Source organism: Gambusia affinis, linkage group LG11 (assembly GCF_019740435.1).
Source record: "Gambusia affinis linkage group LG11, SWU_Gaff_1.0, whole genome shotgun sequence".
In the NCBI taxonomy this organism is placed as follows: Eukaryota; Metazoa; Chordata; class Actinopteri; order Cyprinodontiformes; family Poeciliidae; genus Gambusia; species Gambusia affinis.
Genome location: NC_057878.1, coordinates 24,764,169 through 24,782,116, shown reverse-complemented (window position 1 = coordinate 24,782,116; position 17,948 = coordinate 24,764,169). Strand labels below are relative to the sequence as shown.

Below are 17,948 nucleotides of genomic sequence, written 5' to 3'. Positions count from 1 at the left end.
TCAGTAAATCAGCTTTATCATCTTGTTTGACTAACCTGAGATGTTTATGAATGATTTCTTGAATGCTGTTAGCAGGTCTGAATGGCAGATCTTAAAAGTAATCTTCATTACGCTACCACATTATAATACCATTTTGCTTGTTTAGCTGGCAATAGAAATGATTTGTCTGTCCTTATCTCAAAAGAGGACTTAGTTTTGTGTTTTTTTATTTTCCTATTGCAACTAGAAAATTTAAAAAGTATTTAGTCAGGTAGGCAGAGTAGTGTGTGAATACATGTAAGAAATGGAAATGTATGATGAGCGAGGAATAACCAGAAATACAACTAAAAACAATGAAACACTAAGAAAACAGATTCCAGGAGCAAAACACAGATTCCTCATGACAGTAATCTTTTCAAATCAATGGAAAGGAATCAGGCACACAGCTAAATATGCAGCACATTCCAATTAACATCTCACAGATCTGGTGGCACTACACCTGGGACCTCAACCTGGCATGTTTCAATCAGAAGGTGAGCTAAAAGATAGGCTGCATTAGCATAATGCTACCGCTGTGTTATGACAAAGCTGAGACATGAGGCAGTGACAGCAGTGTTGGAGCTCCTCTAAACTGTCTACAGGGATTTTCGTCATGATCTCTTAAACAATTCCAACTTTCATTTTCACTCAGGATTCCCCCAGAGGAGCTGGAACAAGTGGCTGTGGAGAGGGAAGTTTGGGCCTCCCTTCTGAAGCTGCTACCCCCGTGACCCGACCCCAGATAAAGCGGAAGAAAATGGATGGATAGATGGATAGATAGTATTAGCTTACACACTGAATGGAATAAGTCTATGTTAGCCAACATGGTTGTAATTCTCCACATAGTATTGAGTACAGGCTAGCTAAGTTTAACACTGATGCTAATTTTTATCTTCAGAACCCCTGATTTGGGTCCTTCCAACAGGCACATTTTAGCATGTCCCACTATAATTTCTTCATAAATTATCACTTGTTATTAATTTATTAATTAATGTGTTAAGAGATTTGTGGGGTTTTGTTTTCTGGTAATGAACTGCCACAAAGTATAAATCAGATTTTTAGGTTTGTGTTGAATGTCTGTTTTTGTGATATGTTTACCACCAATGACAATGATAGTTTAAGAAAGTGTTTCAAAAGAGCAGAAGAAATCATATGTTTTTTGAACAATAACAATATTTGTTGTCAATCTGTTGCTAAGAGATGAATGCCTTTTCCGGTAACCAAGTGCCACAAAGTAAACATAAGATTTTTACTTTTACAAAATTTACCAACTGTAATTTTTTGGTGTCTAATCAGGTAAGCATTATTTCAAAAAGCTTATGTTTTATAAACAATAACAATACTTGTTATTAATTTGGTGTTAAGAGATGAGCTTTTTTTTTTTTCTGGTAATGAACTGCCACAAAGTATAAATCTGATTTTTATGTTTGTGTTGAGTGTCTGTTTTTGTGATATATTTACCACCAATGACAATGATAGTTTAAGAAAGTGTTTCAAAAGAGCAGAAGAAATCATAGGTTTTTTGAACAATAACAATATTTGTTGTCAATCTGTTGCTAAGAGATGAATGCACTTTCTGGTAACCAAGTGCCACAGAGTAAACATAAGATTTTTACTTTTACAAAATTTACCAAATGTAAATTTTTTGTGTCTAAGCAGGTAAGTATTATTTCAAAAGAACTTATGTTTTATAAACAATAATAGTACCTGTTGCTGATAGATGAGTGCAATTTTTTTTAACCAAGTGCCACAAAGAAAACATCTGATTTTTACTGTTGTAAAATTTACCAACTGTCAATTCTTGTGTCTAAGTATATAAGCAGTATTTCAAAAGAGCTCATGATTTAAAGAAATATTATTTTTTAATTTGGTGTTAAGAGATGAGCGGTTTTTTTTCTGGTAACGAACTGCCACAAAGTATAAAATAGATTTTTACATTTGTGTTGAATGTCTGTTTTATATTTACCACCAATGACAAAAAACAATAGATAATAAATAAAGAAACATTTTAATTTTTCTACAAAATTCACCAACTGCAGAATTCTTAGATAGTTTAAGAAAGTGTTTCAAAAGAGCAGATGAAACCTGATGTTTTTTGAACAATAACAATATTTGTTGTCAATCTGTTGCTAAGAGATGAATGCACTTTCTGGTAACCAAGTGCCACAAGGTAAACAAAAAATTTTTACTTTTACAAAATTTACCAACTGTAATTTTTTTTGTGTCCAAGCAGGTAAGCATTATTTCAAAAGAGCTTATGTTTTATAAACAATAATGGCACTTATTATTAATTTGGTGTTAAGAGATGAGCGTTTTTTTCTGGTAACAAACTGCCACAAAGTAAAATCAGATTTTTATGTTCGTGTTGAATGTCTGTTTTTGTGATATATTTACCACCAATGACAATGATAGTATAAAAAATTGTTTCAAAAGAGCAGAATAAATCCTATGTTGAATTCTTAGTTTAATATAGTATTTCAAAAAAGCAGGGGAAATCTTATTTTTTTGAACAATAACAATATTTGTTGTTAATCTGTTGCTAAGAGATGAGTGCATTTTTTTTAACCAACTGCCACAAAGTAAACATCTGATTTTTACTGTGATGTGACAAAAAAATCAAAATTTAGGTCACTTAAGCCTGCAGTGTGAACGCAGCCTAAGATGAGTAGTATTTCAAAGGAGCAGAGGAAATCTTATAATTTTTGAACAATAACAATATCTGTTGCTAAGAGATGAGAACAGTTTTTGGTAACCAAGTGCCACAACATCTAATTTTTACTTTTGCAAAAGTAAAAGTAGAAGTGCATTAACATTAGCACAAATATTAGCTGGCAGTGCATTTTCCCTAGTCTTTTCACTAAAATGAGCTCTTTAGCTAATTTTTATTTATTAAACATGTTTATGCTTAACACACTTAACAATGTTTAGCACACTGAATGGAGGAAGTCAATGTAAGACAACATGATATCCCACATGCCACTGGCAGCATTTAGGCTAACATTAGCATTTTGGGTAATTGTAGCTTGTACAGTAATTTTATCATACTGAATGGAGTAAGTATATGTTACTTGACATGCTTGTGACTCTCCACATGCTATTGAGTACATTGTAGCTTACTTTAGCATTGATGCTAATTTTTAGCATCAGAACGGTGGGTTCTATGTGACGTTCACACTTTGGCAGGCCCAGTTTAAATTTTTTCAGAAATGTCTTTGTTTTATGTTTTGTTCTTATTGATTTAGTTGTTTTTATTGTTGTTCCTTTTACTCTTTGTGAACCACCTTGGTCAACATTGTTTTTAAATGTACCATATAAATACATTTGACACTTGCAGAGCACAATGTGTTCTTGATGCACTCCACAGGACCCTTATAAGACCCTACAAACCCCATCAACACACATTTCTGATAGATTTCTAATGTAATTGTGTGCTCTTATTGCCCCTCACACAGAAGTTTCCACTCTGTCTTGATAAAGAAAATGTTAGAGATACTTCTGAAAGTGCAATAACAAACAGTTTCATTTCAACATCACTCTTAAATTGTATTACAGAATATAAAACTCTATATTGTTTTAGACTGCACTACTCTTATGTTGCACCCTTCATCATACATTGGGTTTCAATTTGAGCTACAATTCCACATTTCAGCATCTTGGTGGTTTTGTTGGGCTTGTTGGAAAATTATCTCTGTGCTGTATAACTTAATTTAATCAATCAGCGGACAAAAAGGACTAAAACCCTGGGCGCTAATTAGGTTATCTGAATGCACAAACACTCTCAATTGTAGCTTTTTCCCTCTCTGTGGGTGGATGAAATCTTACAATTAAGTAAGATAATGGAAAATAGGAAGATTATTTGATTATTCCTAAAGGATACAAGTAAAGCCCTGTTGTTCTTGTTGCAATTTTCATAATTTCCGCTGTTTATCATCATATGTGTTGCATTTGCATAACACTAGAATCTAACCTCAAGCCTATCCTTCCCATTTTCATTGCATTAGCTTACAGTTTTTCCACAAATGCGCTAACGTTGGCTTATCTCCTGAAAGATAATGCTGTGCTCTCTGGAGTATGTTCTGCTATCACTTTGCTGGAAGAATGGGATCTTCCCGTTATAATGTGCAGGAAATCCATCCACTGCTGTCAAAGCAGTTTTACAATAGGGCCACAGAGTGGGTGTTTCCTGATGAACTTGGCCGACTCAGGCACTCAAACAATTTAGGTGAGAAACAAGCATCCTAAAAAGCCTCAGATAATAAAGCTGATTTATTATCAGAATTGTAAATTGTGTATTCATTGATACAGGATAATAACTGGTAGTTTAACTAATTTCTCTCTCTTCAGTTCATAGCTTCTCCATTAGGGTCTGGACTGGAACCTGTGTGGGATGTGAACACACACCAGCTGTGGCTGTAGCTCTGATTATGTTCGGAGCAACTCTCAGCAACGGAGAACCTTGAAGTTGAGGTTTTCATGGACTCAACCCAGATTTTTGAATTTCTCTGATAGAAATTCATTGCTGGCCAAAACATATTTAGGAAACGGTCCACATTAGCTTATATTTTGCTTTCTTTCCATCCATCCATTCTTTTACACCCTTATCCCATTGGGGTCAGGAGGGGTGCTGGTGCCTACCTCCAGCTGTCAGCGAGTGAGAGGCAGGATAGACAGTCCGTTACAGAGCGCTAAACACATATCTATGTTACTTAATTCTTTTTTAAAATGTGGAACCTTTTGGATTTAGGTAATGCAGTCAAAAGATATACAGAAATATTCACAATTGAACATAATTTAAAATAGATTTCCAAATAAAGAGTAAGATGCACATTTTCCAAATGAGTGTTATGTGGTTCAGGTGTTTTAAACCGTCGGGCTTCAGACTTTAACTCCAACAGAACGATGATCAGCTCTGACTAGTTTTCCCAATGCGGTTTAGATTAAGATGCACACAACAAACACGTCTATATACATGAGAAAAAAAAGAAGAAAAAAACAAAGATGAAAGACAAGACCAATTCTGATTCAAAAACATGGGGTGTATTAATTTTTTTGTTTTTATTGTTTCTCAACCCTCTACACATGTAACTGAAGTAAAATTATTTAGCCTCTTTAGCCAAGAATGTTTATGATTCAAATCTTGGGCATGCAGCTCTCATTGTGTTAGTTGAGCCTTTACCTCAGAATCAAACATGGTCAGTTATCAGGGCTTTCTGATTAGCTACATGCATAACTGTCTTGTTTGCCTTTGAACAGGAGTCAGACATTTTAAAGACAGTTCTAACTTGAAGCTGCAGATCACCTGATACCAGAGAACAGTCACACTTTCCAAGACATGTTGGTGCAAGTCATGAATACGCTAGTGGTGAAACATGTGCAAGACAATGTCTGAAACTGTCTCTTACTAACTCTGGTTGCTGTGAATCTAACAATAGGTTTAGAACAAGGAAACAACCATAAATAAACCAGCTGGATGAGAAACAAGCTCAGAAAATGGTTTGATTTGCTAATGTTCAGCTAATGATCCACCTGAAACAGTTCCTCTTTACTGTCTACTGAAAAGTGAGAACATTACTCATTAAAACTAATCAACCCAAATGAGATGACCTGACCACACAAGTTTGTAATTTACCAAATAGTCTCATATGTGTGCTCAGAAGCTGTTTAGCTGCTGTGTGCTTATTCCAACAAACAGTTTTAGTCTTGCAGCAAATACAGTCGGAGATTTTGTTTGCAGGAGTGTTAAATCAGAGACAAGATTACACTCTTTAGCTGCCCCGTTTTACAGAGCTGTAGACAAATTTGGAACAATACTAATCATGTTGTCAGCAGAACGTGTTGCTGGGTCGAACCGTCCCATCGTTGGCTTTCTTCTGCTGCGAATGTGGACAGGCTCAGCTGAGTGGATACTTATTAAACTGTCAGTGTGTGTTTTTTCATCCAGAGAACGTTTACACAAGGCTGAATTGCCCCATTTTCTGTTCAGATGAGTGTCAGTGTTTATGTAATCTGTGTTTTACTCCTGCTGCATTTCTGCCAACATCTATTCCTTCTTCAGGCCTGATGGTTACCTAGTCCAGTGAGAGGTGGTTAACCCAGCTATGTCCTACCTTGAAATAATCCCATTTGATCTTTATGCTTAGCTATTTTTAAATGTATTATTGCTTTAAACTTATGTGACTTAATAAAATCCAGCTACTCTAAAACAGGATACATTTTTAGTCTCTTCAATAAAACATATCTAGATCTGTAAAATCCATCTGACTCCTGATAAACATGTTTTTTTTTTTAAAGGTGATGATATTAAATAATAGTTATAATTTAACCTACGGTATATAGTAGAGCTCTTTTTTGCAGTTAAAGTCTTTTACGTATTGAACATAATTTCAAATTAGCAGTGCAGGTATGATCTGCACAAATTAAGCCGTAAACAAACTAGGTAACATTCTAAACCTTTTTTTCTTATTGTTTCAGCAAGAAATTAAAACAAGCAGAAAACAAAGCATATCCAGAGTAGACTCAGATTGACGGCCTTCATTCACGGATCCCGTTATATTTTTCCTCCCAAACTATCCGCGGACCCCGCCCTCTACGGAAGCACTGGAGGCTGTCAGACACGTGATTGATTCAGTATGGAGGAGCTGCTGTCTGAATGAGTAGATTTTATTTTCCTTTTTTTTTTTTTTTACACCGACGGCTCCCATATCTTCGTGGATGCTTCAGGAGAGCAGCGGGGTGGAAGCGCCGCGCAGTCCGCCTCCAGGTGTGCCCTGTCCCGGTCTCTGTGAATCAGTCTCTGTAAGGCGGCTGTTTCTTCGTCTGCGCTTTGACTTATGCTCGAAGTTTTCATCGCCCTTTCAAAGTCAGCAGAAAGAAGGCAAAATTGTTGCGCAATAAGCCCGCTGTTTCCAGTTTGCAGTTAAAAACTAAAGAAAGGGTCGGCTGAAATGAAACAGCTTATCTCCATGGCTTAAATTGAACGCATTAGTGAAGCTCGCCGGTTTTTATTAAGAGGTGTGGATTTTCGGGACCGTTTTCCTGACTTGTCTACTCGATAGGTTCTTCTACTTTGTGAGAGTAGTTTGACAGTGGTTGTTTGGGATTCACAGCACGCATTTCTTCTCCTTCATGTTTGCCCACCGTGCCTGTGTGTGAGGTAGGAAGCTGTGTTTGTATTGCGGAGCTTTGGGTGTAAACTTGTGCCTTCATGCAGTGTAAACACAGGGCTGTGGCTCTGCTCTGTTATCGTTCCTCTTTAACCCTTTACAAGCGGAAAAATGCTCAGACTCATGCTTATAAACTCCAGACCCCACAGGAACAAAAAGTCACAGCAGACCTATATGTCTGAGTCCTACTTTACTGGCTGCAGATGTTTGTTTTATAGATTCAAACGAAGGATAATTGGATCCAAACAGAGACAAAACTTCAGCTTAATTTGGAATATTATCTAACTAGTAAATTCTTTTCCTGGTCAGTTCAACCTATTGAACTGTTGGTTTCCTTGTTAGGTTAAACCTGTTGATTCACTGTTTTATTGTCTTTATTCTGATCACTAATATTAATAGGGACATCAAATAGCTATTTAATAGAGGTAACTTGATTCAGAAGATTTTACATGGTGACATTTTTCAAGCATTCTTTTTGTCAGTTTTGGTGAATAAAAATTATTCAGTTACTATATAAATTTTCACCTGGCAGTCTAGGCAGGTGGACACTTTGTTTTTATTTTTAGCGCAAGATGTTGAAATCTATATAAAATGGAAAATTTGAACTACAACAAAAAGTATTGATATTTAGAAATCTTGCTTCTTGCTTTCATTTTAATTTTGTAGTAAGTTTTACCACCACCTCCATGAACTTTTACTCTAAAGCAAACCTCTATGCTCTCAGTCGTTAAACTTGGCTCAAAAAGAAAACTGCTATTAAAGAGCGATTGACCCATTTTCTGCACGGCTTACTGAGCTTAGACTTAAAATGTTTTTGTAGAAAAAATATAAAACAACGAACTCCAAAAAAATATTAGTTCCTTTAAAATATTACTTATTTACTTTGTAAATAACTACAAAGTAAATTATAATTTGCAAAATAAATTGTAATTTGTTTTCATAATAAATTATGAAAACAAATGATTGTTTTCATAATTTATTTGTTTCAAAAACAAACAATACATTAGACCCCTGGTATAGATGAAATTCACAAAAACTTAATAAAAATTGTTAGAACAGTCCATGTTAATAGTCCAAACACAAAGTACATCTTAAAATTCATTAAAAATGAAATAATGAGAAGTTTAAGATGATGAAAACCATATAAGATAATCATCAACTTAATATCATAATTCTCTTACAACATACAGGTAAAACCGTTTTGGCATTTAGATTTGTGTTTTGATATGCTCTAAAAAAGCCTAATAGTTTGGAGTTATGTTCTACAGAAAAATCTTCAAATCTCAGCCGCAAATAGGTAGGGTCCACTGTATTGTGCTCACATTACTTTTTAACTTGATGATTTTGGTCCATGTGACAAAAATTGTAGCACCATTGGTCTGCAGAACCATAGCAACAAATCGCTTACCAGACGGTCACAAGGAGATCGATCCGAAGGAAAAGTTGATGCTTCATACATATAACATCATAATGCTCGAGGACAAACCAAAAAATTAGATGAAACTTAAATTGCATCTGATGCTGCTTTTATGCTCAAACAGACATGTAAATTGGAGGAATAGATAGAAAGCAGTAAAGTGATCTACAAACTATAGATCTAGCTGCAAACCTTGTGTTACTGACGTTCACACCAAGTTTCTCTGTCAGAAGAAATGTTGCACTGGGTCCGGTGTGATGAATTCACCTGTTTTCAGACAGTTAAAGTGAGAAACATTTCCAGACGTTATGGCTCATTGAAGAACACGCTGAATCTGATTGTGTGCAGAGATGTAAAGAATCAAGACGGTAAAATCTCTGAAAGTTTTCATAGATAAATAAATCATCAGATAGCAAACTTTCTGCATGTATGCACCCACACACTCCCACCCCCACACACGTATGTTTACCCGAAGGAGAGCAGCCACAATTTTTCAGTTACATAGATAAGTCTATGGTTAGTTGAGACCTTGATGTTTTGTTTGGAAAGTTTTTTTGTGACTCAGGCTAGTGACGGCTTGGAACTAAGAAAGGAGACCAACTTTCTCCACTGGTTGCTCAGAATCTAAAAGTCACATCTTTAAGAAAGAGGACAGAAAATCCATTAGCTGTGTCATCCATCTAATGTATGCCAAGTTTTCAGCTAACAACCTTTTAGGAATCACTTTGCTGATGTCTGGCTGTCTTAGCTTTGATATTTTATAAATACTTAACTAAAATATTGGTACAAATTGTTTGTGCTAACGTGACTGCGGTTTGTGATTTGCATTCCAGGACATCCTTGACGAGTATGTAAATCACTTCCTTATTTTTGTCTGGTGATCGTGCTATTTCTGGAATGTGAAGTATGTCTTGCAGCTGTGGTGCAACTATTAAGATTTCTCTAGGTGATTACTGAGTTGATTTGCAGAACTGAGGTGAGTGCATAACCCACCACACGCATTCTTTGAGATCTGTTCCATACTTATTTGGTATTTGGTTCAAACAAGATTTTTTGCTGCGTTTTTATCGCATCATAGATGTGTAAATAAAGTTTTTGGTCATGGAGGATTTTAAAAACTCACTTCGTTGTGTGAAGTATACAAAGGTCACAAAAACCCAAGGACCTGAAGCCATAGTTTAACAATTTTTTGCTTTACACACCCAAACAACACTTCAACTTGTCCACATATTTCTTTCTCTTTCTGAATTCTAATCACTGTTAAAGTTTCGATGCATGCTAAAAATGCTAAAAAGAGAGAAAAGAATAGGTAATTTCAAAGAAACCATGAGCTACAATCTTGGGGAGATTCCTCCGCCCAGACAAATTTCAATTTAGTTAATTTTTACATTATCACAATTATCACAATATTGCAAAAGTGTCAATGTTACTCCAGAAACGCAGATTATTTTATAGATACTTAAATTTACTGCAAGATTAACTATTAAAATTATATGTACTGCGTAATTTTAGACTAATACATTTCTGTTAGTAATGGATCTATAGCTGTAAAATTTCTTGGCCCTTTTTTATCATTGGCTGTTTCTTCTTTTTAGACAATTTATTTTATTTGTAAAATAGTTGCAGTTAATGAAAGAAAATTTTCAGTGCATGAATTTGTTTAATTTCTAAATAGAAATCTTCCTGGTAGAAGCCGTGTATTTTATTGGACAAAATTAGCTGTAAATTCAGATCCTTTGCAATGACCTTTTGGAATAACTTGGTTTTGGTCTGGGACGTTCTTTGCAGCATAACCTACAAAATATTTGTTGTTGTGACATATGATGCCCACTGTCATTGAGCAGTACAGTAAAATTGTTTAAAAGTCTATTTGTTTTTAACTTGGTCAAATAATCCCATTTTAACCTGGATGTACTTTAATGTTTGTACAAGCTTCAATAAATTTCCACACATTTTTCTGCTTAAAACTCTCAAACATATTAAGATGAAGTTCAACTTTAGTTGTATTTTTAATTTTCTTTTTCTCTAATTTTGCTTCAGTTCAGTTTGTGTGTTCTAATTCCATTAACACGATAATTTAGCTCAGTTCCACTGTGTTTGGTCTGACCCAAGCTGGCACTGGGGAGGTTTACTTGTTTGTGGACAGTTTGTTGATGTTATCACACTAATGAACTCTAATGGTGTCCGTTAGTGCCAGTGTTGTGCTCTGGGACAAAAAAGGTGGCGAGACTCTGTCACCCAGGAGGAATTTGTAAACTGTTCGGCGGGGTCTCCCATTCAGCTCACCATGCAGGATATTAAAGTACTTTTGTTTTTCTCTCTGTTCGTCTGTTTGTCTGTCCCTCGATTACATGCAGTACTTTAGAAGACCGTCTGTCTAGTACCTGCAACTCTTCCTGGTGGTATAGACACGTATAAAGCTCAGCAGGAGCAAATTCTCTTTATTTCTGCTGGGTTTTGGATTTGGCTTTCATTCAAGTTAGTGAAGAAAAGGAAGCTGGACGTCAGCCAGAGATGCAGTAAAATTAGACGAGAGGAAGATCCAAGCAGTAAAACGGTCTTAGACATTTCAATGAGCAACTATACAGACGCTCTCAGCCTCAACTGATCTGATTTGGGGCCTGATGGGTCCTGGTGTCAACCCTTGTAGGCATCCACTGCAAATCATTCTCCCACGTCCAGCTTCGTCCATCCTGTTGGACTTCACATCATCAGTAATAAACCCATTTTAGCTCCGTTGTGTTTTTGCAGGACCCTGTCCTGCCTTTGAACCCACCCTTGTGCTGTATAATCAGTTGGTGTTTGGGGATGGTTTCCTCACTTGAATATGCAGAGTCTGCTGTCACATCTGTTTTAGCACTTTACAGTAACCAGAGCAGACATGAATCTTCAGATGGTTTTTACTCATCTGATTTTACAGATAATGTATTTTGGATGTAAAAGTAGATTTTGATTAAACCAAGTAAGACAAATGCAAGTAGGTGATTTGATTTTCTCAACAAGCAGATCTTCACCACTGTGTGATTGATATTAACACATCAATATCATTTGGATTTTGTTCCAAAATCTGCTTTACTGCCAAAATCTGCCTGTCACCATCAAAACACTAAAATGTACGTTACTGTAATACAGTAGATCTGTAGAAATCTCTGGCTGAAGATAAACTTGTGTAGAACAGACTGTGAATGTTTAACATTAAAAGATCAGCGGAAGTTGGAGTGATTGTTGCTTTTCTGTTTTAAATAAGATTATGTTGTAGCTATAGTTTTTGTTGTTGTTTGTGTGTAAATACTATATTTTTACAGTAGATGAGAAACCTGAGACCGGCTCATACTTGCTTCACGTTGTTTTATGTAACTCCCTCTGTCAGCATTTAAGCTCCCAAGCAGCAAGAGAGGCTCGAAAAACAATTCCACTTCCTCATATTTAAAATGTTTTTGCTGTTATTAGTACTCTTAGTATTCATACTTCTGATTTTTACTCTTCTCAGTGACTTGGACTTAAATTATTTTTCCCTGCTCACAATAAACGGATCTTACAAATACTGATCTCTGGTCATTAGAAGTAGTGAAATTGAGTATTTTTTACCTCTTAAGACTCTTTCATTGCAGTTTGTTGTGATTCCTGATGAAGGCTGTTAGATATCTGTATGAACACAAAAAGAACTCTTGATTTGAAGATTCGTCTGATAGTTTCTTTTTGCTTAACAACTGATTCTTGAGAATTCATCATTGATCCTGTGAAATCCAAAATAGCAGTTATCACTCTGCTCTATTCTTTTATCACATATTTGACTTTGATTTTGGCATTAACAACTGATTCTTGAGAATTCATCATTGATCCTGTGAAATCCAAAATAGCAGTTATCACTCTGCTCTATTCTTTTATCACATATTTGACTTTGATTTTTGGCATCTAATCAATAATTACTTTGAAGGATCTTTATTCTTTCATTTTAGTTTGACTGTTCTCCAATTTTACTTGTAGAGGAGAAAAATCAAGAACAATTCAGTCCTTGGCACACAACCAGACTTCCCTTACCATCTGAATAATTCATACTCAATCAAGACTGAGAGGCTGAAGCAGTCTTCTTGGCATACATGCGGTTTCAATGATTCATTTCTCAAGCCTTGCAAGGGGTGTGCTTAATTGTTGTTTACTTCTCGCTATCCGACTGCATGTTATTTTTATGCCATGGAGATTACTCCCGACAGCGCGTGGAGTGCCTGGGAAATAAAGTCCATTTAGAGGTCCTCAGAACTGTTTTTCTGTCGAGCATCATGAAACTCTACTTCAGAGAAACACAATGAACCACATCCAGTTTAGAGTCTCAGCCTGTCAAAATGGAGAGTTGTAAAAAGGATGCCTTTAGTGATTCAGTGGTGCTGGAAAAAGTACTTCTTCTATACTTAGATGTGATTAAACTGTATCCATTCATGCATTGTTTCTGCCCGCCTATCTGTGGAAAGTTGTTGGTGGCTATCTCCAGCAGTCACTGGACATCACAGGGCAAAGCGGCTCAAACAACTATATGGATTGTTATTCACAACATTAAACTAGTGCTTTGATGAAGCTGCTATCAATTTATAAAGAAAGTGCTATAATCTGAAAATAAGTTTAGCTCATCTTGTAGGATTTCTTATGCCTTTTTTGTCCTGTTATCAAAGGCACAGTTTGTACAAGAAAACTGAAGATGGAAAATATTTTGTAATAATTTATCACTTACTTATGTCACAAACCTGGAATCTTAACACAGGTGTGTACACCTCTGATTGGTGCTGTATTTGTAGATAAAATTTCTGACAGTTTAAAAAAAAAGTTTAATTATAGCCTAAGTTAAAAATTTTGTGTTTTCATTGAAGAAATTAGATCTCTGATTTGCTTTTAGACAAAATCACATTTATGAGGAGGCTAAATTACATGGCAGATAAAACAAGCAGATTTGTTGTCATGTCAAAGACCTCTTCATCAACAATTTCCATTTGTCAGAATATGTCACCAATGTTTGCTTTGACTTTAGTTGCCTAAAATTCACTTTGCTGTTTGAATGTTTTTTTTGTGTCTTTTTTGGTATTTTCTTGTGTGTGCATGAAGAAACCAGACTTTATTTATTTTTATTTCCATACAGACAGTACTCACCTTTTTTTTTTCCTAATAGCTTTTTGAATATCGCTTTGTTGGCGCTACAATCCTTTCATTGCAGTTGACTTTATTTTTATGTTGTCAATTTACAACTAATGTCAGCTTAAGGTTCATTACTCGACAAACTTCCTCAATTAACGTTTGATTAAATTGACTTGATTTGGGTCCGGATGCAATTCAAATTGACCCAGGTCACTACAGAGCAACCCAAGCATGTAGCCTGACTCAGATCTAATTACAAATACTCCTATTTAGTCTAGTTATGATTTAATACTGTCAAATTCAGGTAAGTAAAAATGTCAGGTGGTAAAAAGTTTTTTATCCAATTAATACAGATATAAATCATTATGAGAGCTACAATCTGGTGCAGTTCATCTTTCCTCTTGCAGTTCATGTATTGTCCCTTTTTTTAAATAAATCAAAATAAAAGGAAACTCATCCCTACTTTAGGAACCTGGTACAGCGCTCCAGTTGCTCATATCCAGATGTTCGCTTCCCCAATTTCCCACTAAAAGGTTTACTCCATGTAAAAAAAAAAAGAAATAGCTGGGACGAATATGTGCTTTTACATCTCTGGAGTACCAGATTCACCTTGTTTAAACCTGATTCTAGATTGTTTCTTATCTTTATAATGACATGCCTCAATGGTAACTGATCACTGGATTGAAAGAAAATTTTATGAAGACGGAAACTCAGTACTTAGTGCTCAGCTATACATGGGAGATTCTCAGCCACAAACTGCTAAAATCTGTTTTCATGCAGCTCATGGTCTTGTGCTTAGTCTGATAAATGTTTTGTACAGACAGTCAGTGCTTAATCAAACACCAAGTCTGAATTCATACAGTTAATCAGCGATTATGATTAATTAACCATAACTCACAGTAAACATAACCCCCTGATATTTTGGGCCTGTTGAACATAATTTTGAAATAGTTGTGATGAATAGTTCTCTGGAAAAGCTTGTTTTTCTCTGCTGCATCACAAGCCAACAGTGATATTTGCATACAGTGTACTCTACACAAACTTCCAAAGAAATAAATTCTGAAATGAAAGAATGAATCACCATACACTCACTCTTCCTGCCATATGCATCAGCAAACATAAGCTGCAATCTGCTGCAACATGAAAAGGACAAACGGTAAGATCTTAGCCCGCAGCATTTTCTAAAGTGTAAGAATTGGGGGGAAAAAGGAGAGAACACCAATGGTAATGACTTTAATTGCTCTATAAATGGTTAAATTAAAATGTGGTCAGGGTATGCTTTCTGTAGCAAAAAAAACCCCCAAGTGGTTAAATAATCAGATTCCTCTGAAATCCTCAAAAACTAGAATAAATATAAGCAAAAGAGCATCAAAATGAAATCCAGTGAAAAGCTTTCTGGAGAACTGTTAAGACCACTTTAAATAAAACAAAGTCTGGCTCCTTGGAAGAAAAATATGAAGAAATGTAAGATGATGTGAAAAAAGAATTCGAGTTCATTCAAAGTCTCAGATTTTTCTCAAACTGATGATATACTGAGAAATATGCAGGGCTGATTCAATAATAAAATTCTTTTTGAATGATGTTAGTCATATTTCTGTTGAACTTTTAGATTATTTGATATATTTTAAGTGAATTAAGCAGTGAATGCCAGAATCATGTGGTTGTGTGTCTGTTTTCAATGAAAACGTTTGTTCATCTTTTTGGACAGGGATTTTGAAACATTAGATGTCTTAGGCTTCAGGAAGCCTGTTTATAGATTTAATTACTACTGCACATAATAGCCTTTTAGTTCTGCATTGACCTCCTAAGCTGACCTCTGAAGCTTTATTGGTTATGCAATTGATGCAGAATCCATAAAATTTCATAAATCCTCCTTTGTAATTTGGACTTCAGTGATTAAAACATGCATACATTTATGCAGAAACATGCATAAATGTATAATTATTTTGTTTGTGTGGATGTTAGACTTTTCTTGACCAAACTTTTTCTCTATTGGGTGTGGTACAGCCAGTGCAGAATTGAGGGCTAGAATAAGAAATTTACTTTTAGTAAACCCAGATGTTTTAAAATGAAACCACATTTGCTTAATAAATAGAACATGCTTGCAAATTACTTTTTATAGCTGTACTATTTATTAAAAGTTCTGTCACAGTGTATCAACAAACAAATATAGGTGAAAATGTCTAAAACACTGCCCTGTTCTGCTCACAGTTTGGCAGTCCTGAGAAGTCTCCTCTGCAATGGACAGAAAATGACCATCACTACATCCACTAAAGGTGCATCGATCGAGCCTGTGAAACAATGAACTCTCACAGTCGCCAAGGTAAGATCTACTGTTTATTTGTATTTTATTTTATTCTAGTTTTTACCTATAAGTTATTGTCTGTGACTCGTTGGAAGTGCATGCATTTTTCGAATGGGTGGAATTTTGCATGACAGATTTTGATAGCATCAACAATTCAATCATAATTTGCTGAGCCAGTGTTGATGCCTTCGTTTTGGACCTTTAGTTTAGCTTTTCCACTTTTTTTTGTTGTTTTTGACTGTTTTAATAAAGCAGAAGTATAATTATCATATACTATTTACATCAGGAGAGAGTTACTGCTGTTTTGTACATGTTGCTGTTATTGCGTTAGCAGTTCTCCAGATGCCTCAGCTGTTTGTTACTTGTTGGTCCACTAACAGTCCTTGCATAGCACAGTTTAGGTTGCTTACTCCAACCTTTTTTTCACTTGAACTGTGCTGGGAGGCATGCTGTCAGAGTTTAAAGCATTTGCGTCAGAGGACGCTGGCACAGGGCAAAGATATCTTCAATTCCTGCCATTATGTTCCTCTAATTTATTTCTTGAATACATCATGTTACATAAGCGGAACGACGATGTGGCCATATTTTCCTCTTTTCATTTCCCTCCCTGTACTGATCACTTCCATGCTTTCCCTTTGCACAATTCTCACAACTGATGTAACGTTAGTGTAGATTTTAACTTTAGATGTTAGGTTTTATAGAAATAAGAAGACAGTTTCCACAAAATAGAATATCTGCCATTACTTTAAGAGGCCTCTGCCTTTCAAAAATTGAAAAAAAAAGTTTAAGTTGCTTAACCTTTATGTTGAGCATAAACCTCTAAACCCTCTGTTCTATTTTGGTAGCTTTAAAACTGGGAAAGACGCTCTCACTTCTCAGTTTTCCTTCCAGTTTGTGGCTCATTTTCTCCTTGTCGCCTTTTAGTCTGAGCAGTATTACTAAGCCGTTTTTCCACATTTAACAGATCATAATTTCCTTTTCCAAAACCACCATGTCATAGCACTGAAGAGCCCTTTTGTCTGATCTAAACTTGGGTGGCAGTTGCTACCATGTTGTCATGCTTCTTGGTATTTTGGAGAAGGGTTTATACCCTTGGAGGCAGCAGTAAAACAAAACAGAAGGACTCTCTTCCCCATAAGACCCCTGCCCTTCTGTCCTCTCCCGTCATTGGCTCATCTCCTTTCTCCAACAGCAATAATCGCTGTCCTGTCCTGCCTTGGTGGGGAAACTGTCATGGAAGAGCTCATGCAGAGCGACTTTCTGCATTAGAGCTTGCTGGAGGCCTCAGTTCAGAACTTGTCTCACCCAAATAAAGTACTGTTGGGTATTATGGGTGTTTCTTTCGTGTCTTTGCATTTTAAGGACTTTAGTAAGTTGTTGTACACTCGAGCTCTAAATATATCGCTCCAACCTTTTTAGGGGCATAATATGTCATGTTTTAGTGGCAGACTACCTAGAATTGTCAACAGTACTAAGAAATAAATCACACTGATTTTCATAGCTGAGTTTTTAACTTGATGGGAAAACTCCAGAAAGTGTCCTTTATGAACCAGAATCTGTACTGAGAGATTCATGATGTGATCATGATGTGATCATGTGTCACCTACTCTTTTAACTACATTTAGATCGAATGTAATGAATTGGCATCAAACTTGTTTGAATGCAGCTAAAGTATATATATATATATATATATATATATATATATATATACATATATATATATATATATATATATATATATATATATATATATATATATATATATATATAGGCCACAAATCCTAGTTGATATTTGTGCCTCCCATGCAAACAAATACGTTATTTGGATTTTATAAAGAGTTGAGTAACTCCAGTCCTTGGGTGCCACTATTCAGCAACTTTTGGATCCATTCCTACTTCAAAACACCTGAACAAAATGAGT

The 17,948-nt window shown here is 35.6% G+C and overlaps 1 protein-coding gene and 1 long non-coding RNA gene across 3 annotated transcripts in view; both read left to right on the top strand.

The window, feature by feature from the left end:
- Positions 1 to 3,245: 3,245 nt before the first annotated feature.
- Positions 3,246 to 4,848, top strand: LOC122840134. Its single transcript, XR_006372172.1, has 2 exons — positions 3,246 to 4,240; positions 4,363 to 4,848. It is a non-coding gene; the product is annotated as an uncharacterized LOC122840134 (long non-coding RNA).
- A 1,642-nt stretch (positions 4,849 to 6,490) lies between these two features.
- Positions 6,491 to 17,948, top strand: part of hdac4 (histone deacetylase 4) — a 120,935-nt gene continuing 109,477 nt past the window's right edge. Inside the window, exons 1-3 of one of the 2 annotated variants that reach the window (XM_044132334.1) lie at positions 6,491 to 6,778; positions 9,432 to 9,574; positions 15,934 to 16,045. In XM_044132334.1, the coding sequence (XP_043988269.1) occupies positions 16,024 to 16,045 (22 nt within the window). In that variant the 5' untranslated portion in view covers positions 6,491 to 6,778; positions 9,432 to 9,574; positions 15,934 to 16,023. The remainder of the gene's footprint in view (positions 6,779 to 9,431; positions 9,575 to 15,933; positions 16,046 to 17,948) is intronic. The other variant, XM_044132333.1, reaches the window with a different exon arrangement.